Source organism: Pimephales promelas, chromosome 14 (assembly GCF_988280905.1).
Source record: "Pimephales promelas chromosome 14, fPimPro1.hap1.1, whole genome shotgun sequence".
NCBI lineage: Eukaryota > Metazoa > Chordata > Actinopteri > Cypriniformes > Leuciscidae > Pimephales > Pimephales promelas.
Window position 1 is genome coordinate 19259224 of NC_142782.1, and position 19458 is coordinate 19278681.

At 37.9% G+C, this 19458-nt stretch overlaps 3 protein-coding genes across 6 annotated transcripts; 1 reads left to right on the forward strand and 2 right to left on the reverse strand.

The window, feature by feature from the left end:
• Positions 1-11: 11 nt before the first annotated feature.
• Positions 12-1285, reverse strand: snrpd3 (small nuclear ribonucleoprotein D3 polypeptide). 3 transcript variants are annotated; one of them, XM_039668352.2, is made up of 4 exons: positions 1217-1285; positions 784-932; positions 361-553; positions 12-224 (listed from the first exon to the last, which is right to left on the reverse strand). In XM_039668352.2, exons 2-4 carry the CDS (start codon positions 907-909, stop codon positions 160-162), a joined length of 384 nt encoding a protein of 127 aa, XP_039524286.1. In that variant the 5' UTR covers positions 910-932; positions 1217-1285; the 3' UTR covers positions 12-159. The 3 variants fall into 3 exon arrangements, with proteins under 3 accessions (XP_039524286.1, XP_088975675.1, XP_039524373.1); XM_089119549.1 differs by having other exon boundaries at positions 1227-1247; XM_039668439.2 differs by lacking the exon at positions 1217-1285 and adding an exon at positions 1186-1208.
• A 587-nt stretch (positions 1286-1872) lies between these two features.
• gucd1 (guanylyl cyclase domain containing 1) lies at positions 1873-7106 on the forward strand. Of its 2 annotated transcripts, none has more exons than XM_089119550.1 (6): positions 1873-2142; positions 2527-2626; positions 2707-2872; positions 3026-3117; positions 3691-3932; positions 5791-7106. In XM_089119550.1, the coding sequence occupies exons 1-6, from the start codon at positions 2085-2087 to the stop codon at positions 5880-5882; spliced, it is 750 nt and encodes a 249-aa protein (XP_088975676.1). In that variant the 5' UTR covers positions 1873-2084; the 3' UTR covers positions 5883-7106. The 2 variants fall into 2 exon arrangements, with proteins under 2 accessions (XP_088975676.1, XP_039535717.1); XM_039679783.2 differs by having other exon boundaries at positions 1876-2164; positions 2545-2626.
• Positions 7023-17749, reverse strand: upb1 (ureidopropionase, beta). Its single transcript, XM_039679795.2, has 10 exons — positions 17506-17749; positions 16149-16320; positions 15957-16044; positions 14826-14920; positions 12704-12865; positions 10425-10594; positions 10271-10352; positions 9715-9757; positions 7822-7976; positions 7023-7653 (listed from the first exon to the last, which is right to left on the reverse strand). The coding sequence occupies exons 1-10, from the start codon at positions 17607-17609 to the stop codon at positions 7570-7572; spliced, it is 1155 nt and encodes a 384-aa protein (XP_039535729.2). The 5' UTR covers positions 17610-17749; the 3' UTR covers positions 7023-7569.
• Positions 17750-19458: the final 1709 nt, after the last annotated feature.

The window sequence follows — 19458 nt, forward strand, 5'->3', positions numbered from 1 at the left end:
CACATAATCAATTGAAAAATAGAAAAATCACCCATTTATTTCTCTAAGCATAAAAGGACCATTATAAAATAGATCAAACCAAAAAGCTGGTAAAATTATGAATTAAAAAAAAAAAACTTCAGTGAAGTTTACAGTAAAAAAAAAAGCATCAGTATAAAACTAGCGTCTCTTCTGGAATACGTTCCCTCGTCCTGGTCCACCACGTCCACGTCCTCTGGCCGCCACTGCAAAAAAATTAATGCAAACATAGCTTGATATCAGCTTTACAACAAACAATATAAATAACATCATATTAATTCTTTGAAAATGGTATGTTTCTAATGCAAGATGTGTGGACTGGGTTCAAGAGGCTGTATATACCTTGGGCTTTGAGAATAGCTGCTTTCCCTCGACCTGCACCAGCGGCCTGATTTTTGTTCTTCATACTCTTTAACATGGGAGCATTTTTTAGCATGTCAGGGAGGATGAGGAACCTGATCTTACTGCCACGAATATACACCTGCTCCAACTGAGATACACGGCCATCCCTGTATGTGACTGTGATGTTTGCCATCTGGAGGAAATTAAAGATGGAAAGTAAAGAATCAGGCAAACTTTCAGACAGAGGAGTGTTTTTACTTGGTGCAAATCTTATGAATTCAAAGAATAATATCCAATGCAAAGACTGATAAAACTAAAAATTCAACATACAGTATAAAATCTATAAGGGTAAAACAATGCATCTTTTAGATAAGCATTTATTCTCATGCCTTAAATCAGTATATATATGTCAAATCTTAGTACCTGGCAGTTCATGTTGTCCTCAGCCTCGATGAGTTTGCCCCTGTAAACCTCCCCAGTGTTGGTTTCACAGGTGACTATGTGTCCCTCTGCTTCATGAAGAACTTTGATGGGCACTCCAATCGACATCTTATTAACAAGTTGTCTGTCAACTGTGAGAAAAAGAAAATGAGACCCTTTTTGAACATTTTGCAGTTGAGAAATAAATTCGACAGAAGGTCAATCTTTGTATTACGAGATGAAAGCTAGCCTAGTGAAAGTTGAATTGACTCTCACAAATGAATGGGTCAGACACAAGATTTTGAGGTTGTTCGTAAACAAACAAAAAAAAACCCCACACAACTAAAGATAATTATTTGAACACAAATCTACGAATAATTCACGCTCAAACAAGTTCCAATTTACCTATTTTTCAGAAAAATTATTGAATTCTCACCCAAACGTACCGTCCAAAAACAGCTTTTCTTCGGCGTTCAATAGAATTTCCGGGGATTTTATTGTAACTTACTGGAGACACGCACTGCCACCTACTGGACTGATCTTTTTTATTTATTTTGAAATAAATAGCCTAAATAAATACAAAACATTTTTGAGAAAACGTGATTAGATTCAGTTTCTAGGCTTCTCTCTGGGAGTGAATTTCAAGGGTGTTTTAGTTCAAAATGTAGAGGATTTCCATCTTTTATCCACGTAACAGCCTCAAAACAGGATTTTCTGCATTTTTAATATACAAAATACATTCCCAACTAAGTAAGTAAGTAAGTAAACTTTATTTATATAGCACTTTTCACAGACAAGCAGGGTCACAAAGTGCTTCACAGGAAAAACAAAAATAATAAAACAAATAAAAACCACAACACACATAACAACAACACCATAGTTAAAAGCTTGTCTAAAAAGATGTGTCTTAAGGTGTTTACTAAAACTAGAGTGCCCAGAGTGAATACCGGCCACGTCCACCACTGTATTAATATAAGGCATTTATATTATAGGCAGAGAATATAATTTAGAATTTAGTTTGTTGGTTGCGCCTGACTGTCATTTCTCGTCCCTTCAGCAGAGGACGCAGTTCTGCCTCTCCTCGATGCACCGACGCACATTTGGTTTGACAGGAAGTGAAACATTGAGAATGACCACCACAAGGCGTGGACTAAACAAGTCGAGTTAGTAGCAGTTTCATAGCTTTTCACCAACAGCCTCATCAGCATCAGCAAGATGGACCGTTTTTAGCGTTTTTGATGTAACGTTAGAGGACAGGAGGGCATGCGGCTGTCCGGCTAACCCCGCTTGCAGAGACAGCCTTCATGAATCAAGCCCTGCTATTAAACATCACTGCAACACAACAACAGAGAGAGACACACACACGCAGACTGAATCATGAACGGTGAGTTCGTGTTAAATGACATTCGAATGAAACATCTTAGATGGCTTGTAACTGTTTACCCCACTAGCATTTTAATCAATGATACTCTGACGTACAATACTGGACCAAACACACAACCCGGATATATTTGATTAAAATGAACAAATTAACAGTTCATGTATTATTCTCAAGCTGCTTGTGTTTAACTTTAAGTTGTTATTTACTGTCATTCACCTGTTTTACGTGGATATAATGAGTGGCTTGATATAATTCAGTTCATAACCAAAACCAATTTGACCCCGAACATATTAACTTATGATAATGTGAACAGACCAAAAGCTGCTCATTGTAGCTCAAGGATATGGATTTTACCACTGTCCATTCTGACCTTGTTCTACCAGATGATGTGCTGCTAAACGTACCGGTCATCCGGCAGCTGTTCCACTGGGATTGTGGCTTGGCCTGTTCCAGAATGGTACTGGAGTAAGTATGCATTTTAAATGATCTATTATCCTGTAACAATTACCCTAATGATACGTATTTAAACTTTTGTTTGTGTGCAGGTATTTACATCCAGTAAGTGAGGAGGAATTTCAGAGAGCGTGTTTGGACCTGGAGTTCACAGAGAGTGTGTGGACTATAGACCTGGCTTATCTCATGTGTAAGCTGGGGGTCAGACACTGCTTCTGCACACAGACTCTCGGTGTGGACAAGGGCTTCAGGAACCAGGTATATGAGCTGCTGTCAGTGTCATGTTAAAGCATTGGTTTTTATGCTTGTGGAGTTGTGATTTTAGTTAAAGGATCAGTCCTGACTCAGATGGTATACATGTTCACCTTGGTATCTGAGTCATTTTTCTTTTTCCTTTGTTTCCTGCTTCAGTCTTTCTATAAAAAGCATTTTGAAACAGAGGAGGACAGGGTGAATGAACTCTTTATGAAGGCTGAGAGCAAAGGCGTCCTGGTGAAGAAATGGTGAGGTTTTCCACATTTCTTCTGTTCTGTGGAGCATGCTGACACTTTGTGCTTGACATACTGGTTTACCACCATCACGGAAACCCTAGAAATGCCAGGGCGACTTGTCTAAACACTAGAAAGTGTTTATGCTGTAATCAAACATGTCTGGAAAAGTCATGACAATTCATTGGATTGGAAAAATTAGCCATGCCCAATATACTGTACAAGGTATTGGGCCGTATTGAAGACTTTTAATTGATTTCTATCAATGTACATTTAATTATGCATTTAATCATGTCCATGTTATTTTATTTGTAAGTAATTTACATTGAAGGCATTTTTTTTCTCCGTTCATACCCATTCTCTGTCATGCTCTATAGATGGAGCTACAGGAATGCTTCAAATCAATTGAAAACAATTGATTTTGTTTTTTTAAGTCCATTTAGACGAAACAGTATCACATTTCAGACATTTATTCTTGTGTGTATATATATTTACCATTCTATCATATCTGAAATTTACCAGATCTCTCAGCTGAAACTCCTGTGCAGTGCATGAAGAAATCTGATGACATATGTTGGTCTCTTGTAGCTCTGTTACAGTTCAGGAGATCCAGAGTCACCTGGAACAGGGTCATGTGGCCATCGTGCTGGTCAACGCAGTGGTGTTGGTGTGTGAGCTGTGCTCCACGCCTGTCAAATACTGCTGTTTCCTCCCTGTGGGTCAGAAGTGCTTCTGCAGGAAGCCAGATTACCAGGGCCACTTCGTGGTGGTGTGTGGATTTAACCGCAATACCGGCAACGTCTTCTACAACAATCCCGCCTACTCAGACCGTATGTATTAAGAAGTCTAAACACCAGTTTCGAACTGAAATATCAAACCAAGTGGCATTATTATATATATACACACATATACCAATGAGCCAAAACATTATGACCACCTGCGTAATATGCTATTGGTCCTGAAAGTGTCCTGTGGTATCTGGCACCAAGATGTTTTCAGCAGATCCGTTGCGAGGTGAAGCCACAGTAGATCGAACTTGTTTGTCCAGCACGTCCCACAGATGCTCAAATGAATTTGAAGGTCAGAGCAACACCTTGAACTCTTCATCATGTTCCTCAAACCATTCCTTAAAGGGATAGTTCACCCAAAAATTAAAATTCTGTCAGTATTTACTCACCCTCCTGTTGTCCCAACCCCGTAAGACCTTCGTTCATCTTCGGAACACGAATTAAGATATTTTTGATGAAATCTGAGAGCTGGATCACTCCTCCATACTAGTTCATAGGCTTCTTCAGGAATTGAAACTTGCCGGCCTCGAAAAGTTATTAAAGACATCATTAAAATAGTCCAAGTGACTACAGTGGTTCAAACTTAACTTTATTAAACGACGAGAACACTTTTTGTGCGCAAAAAAAACAAACAAAAATAATGACTTCATTTAAACTATTCATTTCCTCGAGGTCAAGAGAGATTTATTTTCAACAAATGTCCTTAAATCACACACGCTTTTACTCTCTAAAAATGTTTTAATATATATATATACATGCATATAACCAAATATGAGCCTTTACTGTCATACAATATTTGCGATATTTTTGCAGATTCACCCTGCATGCAAATGCGCTTGTCTCTCCTGAAACTCTGCAGTGTCTATGTTGCAGTTGATCCTCTTAGCAGCATGAAAGATAAAACTTTTATTCAAATTGTGAATAGATTATATACTGAAAGCGAGCAAAGAGCACTCCCTTAATGACTGAAGCTGTCAATCACTGTATGCAAACGCCGTGCTCAATGCCGCAGATCACGTAGCTAGTTGAAACCTTTGACGTTCTTTAGACTAGAGCGGAGAGTCAGTGGGTACCGAATTGAGTCGAAATAGAAATAGTCTGTGCTATTTGACCCACAGTCTGCTCGTGCCTATTAATTTCCGAGCCGCACCGCAAATATTATTCCACCCGCCACATCAAATATTAGCATCGCGCGTGTGGGACTCTGACTCATTGGACCAGGCAACCTTCTTCCTCTGCTCCAAGGTCCAGTTCCAACGCCCGCGTGCCCATTGTAGATGTTTTTTTGATGGTGGACGGGGTCATCATAGGCACTCTGATTGGTCTGCAGCTACACAACCCTTTCACAAACGCACTGTTTGTTGTAACACATTCCTTCCATAACCATTCCAATCACATTTTATGTGACTTGTGCCAAAATAGACCTTTTGTTGGCTTGGACGAGACGGGATAGTCGTTGTTGTCCCTGTGCATCGATGAGACTTGGGCGCCCAACAACCTGTCACTTGTTTGTGGCCTGTCAAAGTCGCTCAGAGTCAGATCCTCCTGCATTTCTCCCGCATCCAATACGTTGATTATGAAAACTGATTGTTTGCCATCTGATCTAACCAGGAAGTAATATGTGGCCTTGTCAGGAGATAATCAATGACATTCGCTTCACCTTTGACTGGTCATAATATTTTGGCTCATACTGCATGCGCAGATTGTCAAACCACCTTGGATTTGTTTGCAGATGCCTTTTTGATATGTTTGATACTTCATTATCTAATACATTTTTTTAAGTGTCAAATACTTTTGAGGCCTCTTACATCTTTGAAACATATGGTTATTTTTTTATAACTGAGAATCTTTACACATTGCAGGAACATTAAAACTGATGTTTGATCACTTTGATTGACAGGTGTGTGCTGCACTAGCTTTAGCAATTTCGAGGAGGCCAGAAGAAGCTACGGAACGGACGAGGACATACTGTTGATCTACAAAGATGATTGAGTCTTGACCGCTTTTTGAACGAACACACATTTAACACGCTTTTAGCATCTACTGTGGTTGGCTGAGTAGCATTTTTGCCAACAGGTAGCACGTACCAGGCCAATAGCGGGTAGTATGTGTCACCTCTGGCTATGGTCCTCATAAGTGCTGTAGTGTCGCTCAAAACATCACTATGGTGCTCCATCGGCCACAGAATGAAATATTCACACAGAAAGGAAAGAGAGATGCTATGTATACGTATTACGTAACTCATCATTATTGTGATGTGGACTTCTATTTTTATCTAGCACATTTGATTTGTATAGTCTCTGCCACTGTAAGAGGTAGAGGAGGAGTGTACATAATGTTTTTCATTCATGTAATGATGGAGATTTTGTGATTTGTTAACCTTGCAAAATTATGGGGTTGCGATTTGTTATAATTTGTTTCGTTTTTCCCTCTTGGAAGCCACTTAATTGAGCATACAGTGAACGATTTTAATTATTGTGAAAGAGGGAAGCTGTTTTTAAAAACTCAGGTTAGATATGAAAAATCCAGTATGCTAAATTACGTCCCACTGTCGGGAAAGAAATGTTTTTCAGGGGTGCAATACGTGTGGATTCATTTACTCCGGTGGTTTCCTCAAAAACAAAATCACCTGGACGTCTGTCATATCCTCATTTAGAGTAGCGAGAGAGAGTTTGGCTGCTTTGTGGGCGATAAGCTGTGAGCCATACAGTACATTTCAAACTCACTCAGCATTAGTACAGTATTAGACCCATTTCTGTGTTAAAAACAATATTTTGTTGTTAAATTCTCATTATTATAATGTGTTGGTGTCATCAGAGAGAGAAAAGGAACACTACGTTTGGAGTTTTACGTCAGTTGTTTTGTGGTATAGAGTCGCGCAGCGTTTGAAATGGCTACAGTATTGTGAATGCTTGTAAACACACTACGCCTGCTCAGTGGTTCAGATGGTTCAATCTTGACGAAATGGAAGATGAATGAAATACTTGCACTATGGTGTTCCACCAGCCATAATTCTGTTATTTAATCTTATACCATTCATGTTAAAATGTTATTTTCGTGATTTTTCTTTTAAGACTGCTTCAGGTGTCCGATTACATCAGCTTGTGCTTATTTTTAAGAGAACATAAGGAATGTTGATATGGCAAACTTTATTTTTATGAAATATATAGTTGCATTTAGGAAATGAATAAAAGTTGGATTTGTATTTTAATCAAATGCATCATTTCCATTATTGACCTTAAAAATGAACTTATAAATTAAGTTATTTTGTGAAATTCAAGTAGAGAGCTTTACAATAAGGTTCATTAGTTAACTACATTAGTAAACATGAACTAATAATAAACAATACTACTTCAGCATTTGTTAATCTTTGTTAATGTTAATTTCAACATTTACTAATACTTTAGTAAAATCTTGTTAACATTAGTTAATGCACTGTGAACTAACATGAACAAACAATGAACAGCTGGATTTGTATTAACTAACGTTAACAAAGATTAAAAAAAAACGGTAACAAATGTATTGCTCATGGTTACTTCATGTTAGTTAATACATTAACTAATGTTTAATAAAAGAACCTGATCGTTAAGTGTTACCCTAAAACCCAATGTGGTTCGCTTGCATCTGCAGAGTTTGGCTTTCAGGAGAAATCACAGTTCTTCTCAGGAAATTTTGGCACTCACTCCTTAACAATGTTGGGTTTGAAGTCATGCTGGACGGCTTTTTTCAGCTCCTCTGCGTACATTTCATACCTCCCAGTCATCTGTGGAGAGATTCATATGTGTGAGTGGCACACAGACACTACTGTAGACTGTCCTGTTTCAATATCTATAGGATATGACATTTCTCAAAGAGAATAAACCTCTCGGATGGTGATCGTGATGAGGTATCTTCCTGAAAGAAATATGTACTGTATTGATTTTTATCTCACCTTGAAGTTCCATTTGTCAGCAACTTGGCGATTTAGGTTCAAGTCCAGCTCTGTCACCAGGAGGCCATCGCGGGTTCTGGATAATCCCGGAGATCTGCTGCCATCAGGAGCAGCTACATAGCTGGAGCCATAAAAGTGGCCTAAGTCACGGTGCGCTACAGATAAAGCAAATCAGAAATCATTTAATAAATGCACACCAATGTTCAAAAGTTTGAATTCAGTAAGATTTTTCTTACTTATGCTCACCAAGGCTACATTTATTTGATCAAAAACGCATAAAAAGGGAATATTGTGAAATATTGTTACAATTAGTTTTCTATTTTAATGTGTTAAAATGTAATTTGTTCCTGTGATGGAAAAGCTTAAGAAACATTTCCTATTATTATCAATGTTGAAAACAGCTGCTTAGTATTTTTGTAGAAACAGACACATTTTTGTTTAGTATCATTTGATAAATAGAAAGTTCAAAACAACAGCATTTAAATATTGTAAATGTGCCCTTGCTGAAAAAAAAAGTATTAATTTCTTAGCCTATTTTATTGACCCCAAACTTATAAATGGAAGCATATGTTTACTAACTACAAATCAACATTTGATCCCAAATGACCCATTATGGCATAGTTTTTTTCTTTGTTTTAACATTTTATCTGTCAAATTTTGTGTTATTAACACCGCAACAATATCAGTTTAAACAATTGGCTTTATGCCCAGCTGCACTACTTCCTGAACTTCAGCCAGCTCCTTGTTTCCTGTCTGCCATTATTGGCCAAATTGATTAATTCAGGTGTGTCTGATTATTGTTGCCATGACTACTGAGGTCAAGCACACCTGAATTAATCAATTTGACCAATAATGGCAGACAGGAAACAAGGAGCTGGCTGAAGTTCAGGAAGTAGTGCAGCTGGGCATAAAGCCCATTTACTCATGTCCCAAATTTTGCTAATAGGGCTCGCAAAACATGCTAACCCCATGAAAAATGTATGAAAAATAATACAACAATACATTATCTAGTTTAATCTCCAGAGGCAGACATTCAACATTTTCATAAGCATCTTGTTACACTGATCGTGTTGGGAAAGAAAAAAACAGTTAATTATTAAGTAGTTTTAGACTGTATTTTGTACCCTATTCATGGAAAGCTGCCCTTGTATATGTTTGTGGCATATATCTGTGTGACCCTGGTCATGTTACATGGAGGCTGTACATGCATGTAAAACAGCAGAGGGGGGTTTTGTGTTCAGGTGAAAGGCTTATGCAACAGTAATGAGGGCTGAAAGTGAGAACAGAGTCTGACTACCAGAGCTTTAGGAACACGATACCTTTGGACAAGGTCCCTTGTCCTCAGCCCGTCACGACGCAGATGTTAGATTGACAGACAGATACACAGAACCTTTATGCGCTGCTGACACACAGTAAACACTAATCTATGGGAAACAGCCAGCTGTACTCACATTTGTATACTGACAGGAAGTATCTTTGGGTTTAAATTGATTTACTCGGCTGAGAGTGCCATCTATGAGTGACTTATGAGAAATGCACTTGATCTCACTAAATATTTTCATTACAGGAACCATGCTATGTAAATACTTTTGTTCAAAAAGTTTGGGGTTGGTAATGTACAGTACAAAAATACAGTAAAAAACTGTAATATTGTGAAAATGATTACAATTTAAAATAACGTTTAATATAATTTAAAATGTAATTTATTTCTGTGATGCAAAGCTGAATTTTCAGCATCATTTCTCCAGTCTTCAGTGTCACATGATCATTCAAGAAACATTTCTAATTATTATCAATGTTGTGAAACCAATTTTTTTAAGCAAATAAAACACAAAATAAAAGAAACAAGCCCACATACGCAGATGCATGCACCTGCTCAAACTAAATAGATACCTTTCTTTCCATCTCCAGATGTGAACTCATTCTTGAAATACTCCTGGAAAAGAGAAATCTACGTCAAAACCCAAAGGCTCGAGTCACTTCTGTGCAGTAGAGGGCAGCAGAAAACACATATCTGAACATTCGACGCTTTATGAGAGGCACTGCATAACAGACTGTCCAAATAACTCCCATTTAAAACCCATTTAAAGATAATTGGTTTACTATATCTAACTCTGGGAATAAAAGTCATCCCTCTAAGACATTATAACCACTAACAGAGACCAGACTCTACAGAGCCACGAAAAAAAAGGCACCTTGTTTTTTCATCTGTGTAACGTTATTTGCAGTTTGGCTTATTATCCTGTTTAAATTATTAGCATGTGCTTATCTAATCTTATTAGAACATATTAAGTTTACTGTGGTTGTGATTTTATCACAGTATGCGCTTAGTTAGGGTAAACAGGACATTTCCTGGCAATCTCTGCATGTATTTTAGACTGAAGAGCATAATTTATGTCATTTTTAAGATTGTTTTTGGCACAGTTATAGGACAACAGGTGGCACATACCGTTCCTACCCGGTTGATGGCACAGGTGAAGCAGTGGTTTGCGATGGCTGCATTTCTGGCCTCAATCGACCACATTGGTTCACTGTAACACAAAACCTGCATCAGCATGAGGGAATCCGGGCTCTGCGTCTTTCCCATGAGAACAACACGATACCTGAGCAATCCAACTGTGGCCGAGGGGTTAAAGATGATCTCAGCCCCATTTATGCTGTACATAAACCAGTTGAGAGGGTGGTGTCGTCCGTAACAGATGTTAACAGCGATTTTCCCAAACTGAGTCTGGAATACAGAGTGGCCGGTGTTGCCTTCCATGTAATATGAAGACTAGAGGAAGAATGAAAAAGAGTCCGTTTAAAAGTTGATTTATGGAAATGCAACATCAATAGCCTATCACACAGAAAAGCAACACTTCAAACATTAGTACTAGCTATCAGTAGGCTAATACACTCGTTAATATTTCTTTAAAGGAGCCGTATGTAAGATTGTGGCCAAAACTGGTACTGCAATCACTTTCAAATTACTGCAGAGCGGTGTATCCCCTTCCCCCTGACTCGAGGTTGTCAGATCCAATGTTATTTTATCCGCCACATTTGTATCTACAGCTGTGGTAACTAGAGCAGAGCTGGAAACTCGGATGCTACAACACTACTGACTTCATGATTGGTAGATAGGCGGATGGTGGAGCATCAGACCAAAACACAACATGATAACATCAACATCAGTTGAGGGCTGCAACTTCACTTTTTAAATGACAATATCCTGGCTGGACTACTGTTGTCAGTGATACAAGTATTTGAAATTAACATGATTTCTTAATGTCTAGTGACATATCAGGGCCATATTTGATATACATTTCTTACATACAGCTCCTTTAACCCTTTTGATGCAATAAAATCGACATTTTGACAAACTGAAGTTGAGATAGGCTTTTCTTCCCCGTGTGACTATATTTGAGTGAAACTTGAGCGACTTGATTTTGTCGATCGGGAATTGATTGGATCTTAAAAGCGGTCATGAACTGGCTTTTCAAATGTTTTTATATTGTTGTCTGAGGTCAACTTATGACGTTCGCTTGGTTTTTACTTTTTACATTAAAAAATGAATAAGTAATAGGCTATTATCTACCCTAGTTTTGAGCCCAGCTCAAAAACGTTCGGTTTTTATGGGCGTTTCGCCTTGAAGACATGGAAGTAAACGCCCACTGCTGTGAGTGGATAACAGTTTTGCATATTATAATGAGTTTCACTCTCGATCCGGTTTGTCATCACGAGGTAGGAATCTATGTTATTTAGCTATGCTTGTAATGCGCGAATCGGTGGGCGGGGCTAAACCGTCTAAACAAGTCTTCTGCGGGGGTGGTGTTTTATCCTCTTTGACGTCATAGTTCCCCGCTTTGAAAAACGAGTTGTTTGCTGGGGCTGGTGTCAATAAAAGCTTTTATTGGACTAACAAGGACGTTTTCGGTTCTGAAACTTTTTTTTAAAAAGGATTTTCTTTTCATATGATGACCTCTTAGATGTCAAAAACTCAAGGAAAAATTGATTTGTCAGTTCATCACCCATTTAAAATATCAGCAAATCAGCATACTTAAACTACAACATAAAACAGTGTTTAAATATAATTTAAACAATAATTCTCCTTTATTTAACTGAAAACAACAGAATAGAGTTGCCTCTGTCATCTGGTTCCTGCAGATACACTTGTGTTCCAGGAAAAGAAAGTGGGCACATTTCCTGTATTGAGCATTATCACAGTGTGGAATGGATCAAAAGAACAACTGATAAACAGCAGAGGGAGAAATCAACCACTTAAAGTGCCACGGATGATGTAGTGCAGATACACACGCGCACACACTCGTTTAACCTGGAGGTGAAAAATGACACCCAACATGCTGGAACAAATCTCTGAAAAGAAGAATTTCTAGTACTGGACAACTTTTCAGTTATCCAATATGATTTAGACATACAGTGCCCATGCAGCAGCACACCATACTGAAAACTATATGGGATTTCAAAACATAAAACGAATAAGAGATTCTGTACTATGTCTGTCACCAATCACATATGAGACACCTTTATACATATGAACAGATGTCCTTTCTATTGAATCTCAAGATGCTCTTTGGATCATTCCCGAGAATGTTTTACACAAACTTCATATTCAACACGAATTCATGCATTTCGAGTGCGGCTGGAACAAATACCTTTTCCGACATTTTCCGTTTTTTAATAAACAAACAAAAAAAATTATTTTCACTAATGATCTCAGACTTTTGGACCTCAGTGTATTAAAATTGAATTTATAGCGTACTTAACTCATGTTAGCTTAATGCAAATAGGTGATGACACTCTATTGATGTAAATATAGTGACACTGTAGCTGTGTTTTGTCACACTGACAGTTGTTCGGTTGTTATGCAGAGGGTGACACTGACCTCGTTGAAGTCTCCCACACGTGGAATGTGATTCTTCCGTGATTTGCCCAGAACATGACCGTTATTGGACACCACCACTGCCGTGTTCCACAATGTTCCACCGTGGATCTCATCTCTCTCCAAAATGGGAGACACCACCACCAAGTTGTATTTTTTGGCCAGCTAGAAAAAAATAGAAATCAAGCACACATATTTTCAGCATTAGCAGGAATGGCTGCTGCAAGTGGAACATAGCAGGGTGGTCACACTACATTTTTCCACATTAAATCACTTTGTCTTGTCATAAAAATCCCAAATTCATGTCTGTGATAGAATTTCTTGTTTTATGAATTTTTATTGTGTTAGTCGCAACACATGACTGATTTGGGTGACAATAGTTTTACAATACTAATAAGCAGTTAGGCAGTCTTTTAAAACATTAATAAAATGCTTAAATATTAAAATATTTCAGATTTTAGTATAGACATTTAACATTAGCGCTTTGAGTATAAGAAAATCGCATTTTAAATAAAATGTATTATTATTATTTCTATATTATTTAATAGAGTTAATATACTTTTATAATAGTTAATATAGTTTATTTTCCAAGAATTTCATTATTTGAATGAGGATTTTTTTTCTTTATTATGACATCAGGATAGTTGTATCAACCTGACTTTTATGTGCTGACAAAAAAATAAAAAAACAACAATGAATTTTAATACGGAAATTAAGAATTAAACTAGAGTAGAACAGTTTTATTTTAGTATTGTTTATTTCATATTAATTAAAGAATTTTCATTCAGAAAACATTCTTATTGTAGAAGAGTCATTAGTCATTTTTATGAACAAATTGTATTTTTGAATAAGTTAATAAACAAGGACAAAAATATTCTACATTTTTGCCATAATCTATAGTGATCTTGAAGAACCTGCATGATAAAAAAAAATGCCATTAAACAATATTAACAGGAAAGTGTACAAAAAAAACCCCACACTTTTTAACACACCACTGCACTGGTGCTAGAAATCTCATCTTGGGGCATATTTGTAAAAGGATAGATGCGGTTCCTCTGTAAACAGTCATAGCAGGCCATGTAATTTCTCAGAACTCAGTGTCAGAAGATTACAGAGTTACGTGCTGCAGTGCTCATCGTCTGAGGCTTTCGCCGTGGTCAGAACGTCCCCGTCCCCTCTGTGGGCTTAACCCCCTGCTACTTCCATTAACAAATCACCAGCCTCAAAGCAGCTGCACAGCACCGCACCAGTTAAAACAAACATGCGCTATATCAAAACTAACTCCCTTCGCAATAGGCACAAGGGAATAAAACAATTCGGTCCATGCTAATAGAAATACAGCCTCGTCTTGAGTTTGAGGAGTAAACAAATAATTGATTTGGGGACTGAGGTTAAAGGGATAGTTCACTTTGAAATTAATTTTTGGTATGTTTTAGCTTACCTCAAGGGCATCCAAGATGTAGGTGTCTTTTTTTCCACAGTATTTTCAATTTTGATATTTTTCGGTCAAACCGTTGTTGTCTATCAGTCATATAATGCAGGTTTAGGGGGTCCACGTCAAAGAGCATGCACAGTCAAAATTAAACATGATTTAATGACTCGTAAGTACACATTGATGGCCTAAGACACGAAATGAGCGGTTTGTGTGAGAAAACGAACAGTATTTATATCGTTTTTACCTCTTGTAACCACAGCCAAGTCCAACTGATCTGAAGGCACATGGTTACAAGAGGTAAAAACGATATGAATACTGTTCGTTTTCCCACACAAACCACTCGTTTCCTGTCTTAGGCCATCAATGTGTACTTACATTTACGAATCATTAAATCATGTTTCATTTGGACTTCTCTGTGCATGATCTTTAAGGTGGGCCCCGTAAATCTCCATTATATGACTGATAGACAACAAAGGTTTGACCGAAAAATATCAAAATTGAAAATACAGTGGAAACAATGACACCTAAATCTTGGATGCCCTTGAGGTAAGCTAAAACATATAAAAAATTAATTTCAATGTGAACTATCCCTTTAAATATTTGAGCGTATAACTAAAGATCAAGATGATGCTTCATAGCAAAGGATGAGTGTTACGATTATATGAAGACATCCATTTATTCAATTCTTACCTGAATACAAAAGCGTGTGGTGAGCCCGTCCTCTGCCGATTCGGCAAACTCTGTCCAGGGCTCCCTCTCTCGAGTGCAAAACGCAAAAGGCATTGCTAAGAGTGGAGGACATGAGAGGAGACAGGAGAGAAAATGATGCTTATTTATTTCCCCTAAAATATTTCATTAGAGCTGATTTGTATTTATGGGGGTTTTAATCTGTCGAAATTGATTCTCTTCGGTATCCAATAAAATGTGTTTTTTCTTGCTAAGAGGGAGGATGCGAAGTACAGTGGAAAGGTTTATGGTCTTGTTTTTCATTAGCAGTTGTTGTTTTGTTTAGAGAGCATGACGAAATGATTATTGTTTACATGGCATGTTTTAATGACGACTAACCAAGCAAACATGCTTCATAGATGTGCATGGAAACACAGGAAATCAGAGCCAAGAGGTCAAAGGTTTACATGGGGTGGTGGTTAAGGGGGTTCAAACCTGGGCAAGGGAGCCTATTGGGACCCAAAGGAACTGAATGACCTTTGGAATGCCTAGTGAGTTTATAATTGGAACATGAGACTCCTTTTCATCAGGAAGCATCCCTACAGCATGCCACGGCCAACACAAACAGACAAACTGTGAGCGCAGCTTAAACTTCGTCACTACGACCCTGCTGCGCTCTGCTGAGGTAAACCAGAGTCTGCTGATGTCTTCAAGGGCATCTTACATCACTGAAGGTCAAAAAGCCTTCCCATCATAGCTCTGTTCATAAATAAGCACATTCATTTCCTTGAGGACAACAGGAAATGGCGTATTATACCCATAGAATTAAAACAAGTAATATTTCTGACTGAGTATGGGTAGTTAGTCAGTGTATTGCAGAGATGTTATATTTCATCTAAAATTATTTGTAAAATAGTTCTAAATTAATTTATAATCATCACACATGTACCGTAGATTTGACATGAATTAAGTTTTTTTTTATTGTCAACTATGAATGTTTCAGCATGTTTTTGAAATGACTGTAGAGTTAATTTTTGTTTAAAGAAGTGTATAAAAAATATATTTAAAAGTTATTTAACAAAAGAATAAGCCATCACTTTTATGTGTCTGAGTATGTGTGTGTGTGTGTGTGTGTGTGTTTGTTTGTGTACTCACTCCAGGCTTCCTGGAAGCATACGATATTGACTCCACACATGGCCGCCACCTCTACCATCTCCCCCACACGCTTATGCAAAGCTGTGATCTGTGAAAGCAAAATGAGAGTACAATTCAAATTAAAAATGATAAATAGATGAAACTTGTTTTAGCACCTGGCCATTATATGTAGTGTGTACTTCTTTCTCTCACCTGTTCAAGCACAGGAGCATCAGTGGGTAGGACTAGCTTGTTCTGAATCAGTCCCACGCGGACAGTTCTGGGTGGTCTGAGCTGTTCTGGAGAAGCCTCAAACACATAACCCTTCAGATCAAAATCTTGCTCCGCAGCAGCTTCTATTGCACCCTGGGGAAGGCTGAGCTTCCTGAAATCCATTTATTGAAAAGCTGATTAACTGCTAAACATTATGAAAATATAAATAAATAGGGAAGATTGAGATTATTGTAGCCCAATGGTCAATAAATGCATGAGACATTTCAAACTGTCCTCTCTCCTTCAAAATATGTTTTCTTTTCAGTACGAATGAAATTGTTAGCAATGAATTGTTATATTTGTAATAGCCTAAAGATGCTTAAGTGTGCAATTAAAAAAATAATAATAATGCGTAGGGTGACCAACAGTCCTGTTTTCTCAGGACATGTCCTGTTTTCATGTCCTGTCCTGGCCGCCCTGGCTGTTTTTTATGAAGTGATTAAAATGCCCTGGTTTTCAAAAAACTGCTGGGAAAGATCAGCTCTACAGCAAAATATAGATATAGGCAAACAAGGAGGATGAGAAACAGGGAGGAATTTGGAGGTATTTCTTTTAGTTATTTATTATATGTATTTTTCTAATACAGAAGAGACATTATTTCTATCATTATTTCATTCATTATTTTTGACACCTGTCAAAATTTTGCTTGAAGGACTCAAGTGTGCAGACAATTTATTTTTTGGGTTGACACCTGTCATAATAAAATATGTTGAGTAACCTCTGAGAAGCCTATCTGAATATGTGTCTTGTAATACAACAATTTTCTATCCATACAGAGGAGGCATAGTCTACTTTTAATATTGAAATTAATAAGGCATCTTTGAGTTATAAACTTCGAGTATCATTTGAGTAGCTATACCTGTTTGCCGGGCCGAGTGTCCTAGTTTTTGGTCACCCTAATAATGCGAAAATGAAAACGTTAAAAGTAGCGTCACTTAGATCTATTAGAGCGATATATAGTCAAATAAACCAGAGCATGTCAGAGTTTATATCAAATTTAATTCAATGACGCCATCGCTAAGTAGAGACCCCTTTTTTTGTGGCCAAAGTCCACCGTGAAACATTTACTCAGTTTCAACCTTTACATCCAGTTAGGCGTATCCAGTTATAACCAGTGACACTGAAAAAAATTCTAACTTATCTGCACAAATCTCCTAAAGTGTTTCAGATGTAGGCCAGTTTATATACGCTATATTGAAATTAAAATCAGCCGTCATCGCACGTCCCTCCATTTATGACTGAACTCTGGGGCGTGTAGGCTAGTCTACATTCAGTAGTAAAAGTGTGTGTGACTCACTTCAGCTCTTTTCCGAACAGCAGTTTTCTGACGTTCCTGAGTTCTGCCTCGGGTACATGTGCCTCCAGAATCTTCTCTAGCGATTCAAAGTCATTTCCAGACATCTTGAGCTGTCGTCCTCGTGCTCAACCTGCAGAGAGTGAATTCACCTCGATTTGCATTACTGTTTAACTAGCCCATTTCCAGATCTTATGCAATCGTTCACGAACAGAGGGTCCAAGTGATCCCATGGTTTGTTGTTGCACACTTCATTACCACGTCAAGAAAGACAGAATCATCAGTCCAAATCGTATTAGGCTACCTATTACGTTAAAACTATTTCTGCAGCGGTGCTGACATGCTTTAGAGGGAGAGGGGTAAGATGAGCCAGTGGTGACCCACACCCACCCTTTATCTTGGCAATCGTACACATTTGTTGTCATGTGTGACCATGTATTTTGGAACCACCCATCATTTCTACATGACTGTGAAGAGATACAGATGGGAAGAGTGAAATGAATCAATTTAGGCTATACTTTAAAAACAGTAAAACAGTAAAAAGGTAAAACAGTAATTAGCAATGTATAAAATCATGCAAATTATTTAACTTCATAGTTCAGCTCACTTGGCATGTCGTTCGTGGTTTGACTTAGGCCTAATTATCGAGACTGTTTTACAAAGATGGTGCCTGCTGTGTATACACAAAGTGGACTCTTTATAAAATATCTTCTAATTAAACGGTCTGTACACTTACAAAGTTCTCAATGCTTTGTTTTGCATCTAGGGACCCAATTATGTTACAGTGTTAGTGTGGGGCTATTTTGAGCCTTGTTAGTGGTATTAGCAATTCTTTTTACTTATTAAATGCCCCCATATACTATAGCATTACACTAAACAGTTTTTAGAGATTAAACTCTTTACATTTGATTATAATGAAAACAACTCTCAGAGAATGGTTAACTAGGTACCAAAGTTTTATTAGACCAAAGGTTCATTTTGCACTGGAGTTCTCCTTTAATACCCCACTGTTGTCAACTTTTTTTCTAAAGTGTAAGAAACTCAAGAACACAAGCTGTGGGTAGCTGCAATCATTGCCAAGTCTTACAGCGCTGTAGTCATCGAAATCTCACCCAAGTCTGACTAAGGAATATTGTAGTTGATATACCTTTCAAGGGGGAGGAGGGGTTTCATAGAGGTGGAGAGACACTCTGAAACAAAGCATGTAAATGAGGTACACAGGTTTAGGAACCTGCCCTTAGACCACTCCTAATCCAATCAGCGAAACATTGTGATTTGAATCCATAGAAACCAATCTAATCAGCCAGACCATTCAACGTCAAAATGTGATGTCAATTTAACTTAAAATAGAGAGATCAAGACATACAGGAACAAACATAACCCATGTTTTCCCAAGCTTATACCTGAAAGTGCACTGGAACGACAGTCAGACCCGTGACTTCCCACCAAGGAACTCGTACTAGATCGATGTACTCCCAGTTATGAGCTCTGACGTCACCTAGCCTGCAAAATCATACAAAACAACAATGGCAGCCCCTACGGATGCAGTGTTTCTGCAGGCGGTACATGTGTGAATACACTTTAGGACAATAACGTTAACTAGTTTTCAGTCCATTGAGTGTAAGGAGAAATTAATACCAAATGCATTTCGTGCATTCCTTTAATTTCCAAATAAAATAAAAGGTATAACAGCTTATCTTGACTTATGCGCCATTTTCAAGCCCCGCCATGCTGGTTTGTTTACATCTAGCTACCACAATTCCTTGCATTCAGGTAGTTTGGCGTGACTGGCCTGGAATGCTGAAATAGTGATTTACGTGCTCAAAAACCTGCCTGGAACGCAGCGATAGCCCCAACCCTGAAAAAATCACCTGCCTGTAACTTTCTAGTAATCCTGAATACCTCGATTATCTTGTTCAGGTGTGTTTGAATAGGGTTGAAGCTAAACTCTGTAGG

What these genes read in the sequence shown, in the direction of transcription:
- snrpd3 (XM_039668352.2), bottom strand. Translation starts at nt 909, where the DNA reads ATGTCGATTGGAGTGCCCATCAAAGTTCTTCATGAAGCAGAGGGACAC. An exon ending in AGGACAACATGAACTGCCAG is followed by an intron (nt 554 to 783) that starts GTACTAAGATTT and finishes AATTTCCTCCAG; the next exon opens with ATGGCAAACATCACAGTCAC. An exon ending in AGCTATTCTCAAAGCCCAAG is followed by an intron (nt 225 to 360) that starts GTATATACAGCC and finishes ATTTTTTTGCAG; the next exon opens with TGGCGGCCAGAGGACGTGGA.
- gucd1 (XM_089119550.1), top strand. Translation starts at nt 2,085, where the DNA reads ATGAATCAAGCCCTGCTATTAAACATCACTGCAACACAACAACAGAGA. An exon ending in TGTTCCAGAATGGTACTGGA is followed by an intron (nt 2,627 to 2,706) that starts GTAAGTATGCAT and finishes GTTTGTGTGCAG; the next exon opens with GTATTTACATCCAGTAAGTG. An exon ending in ACAAGGGCTTCAGGAACCAG is followed by an intron (nt 2,873 to 3,025) that starts GTATATGAGCTG and finishes TTCCTGCTTCAG; the next exon opens with TCTTTCTATAAAAAGCATTT.
- upb1 (XM_039679795.2), bottom strand. Translation starts at nt 17,609, where the DNA reads ATGTCTGGAAATGACTTTGAATCGCTAGAGAAGATTCTGGAGGCACAT. An exon ending in CCACACGCTTTTGTATTCAG is followed by an intron (nt 12,866 to 14,825) that starts GTAAGAATTGAA and finishes ATTTTTTTCTAG; the next exon opens with CTGGCCAAAAAATACAACTT. An exon ending in CTGACAAATGGAACTTCAAG is followed by an intron (nt 7,654 to 7,821) that starts GTGAGATAAAAA and finishes ATCTCTCCACAG; the next exon opens with ATGACTGGGAGGTATGAAAT.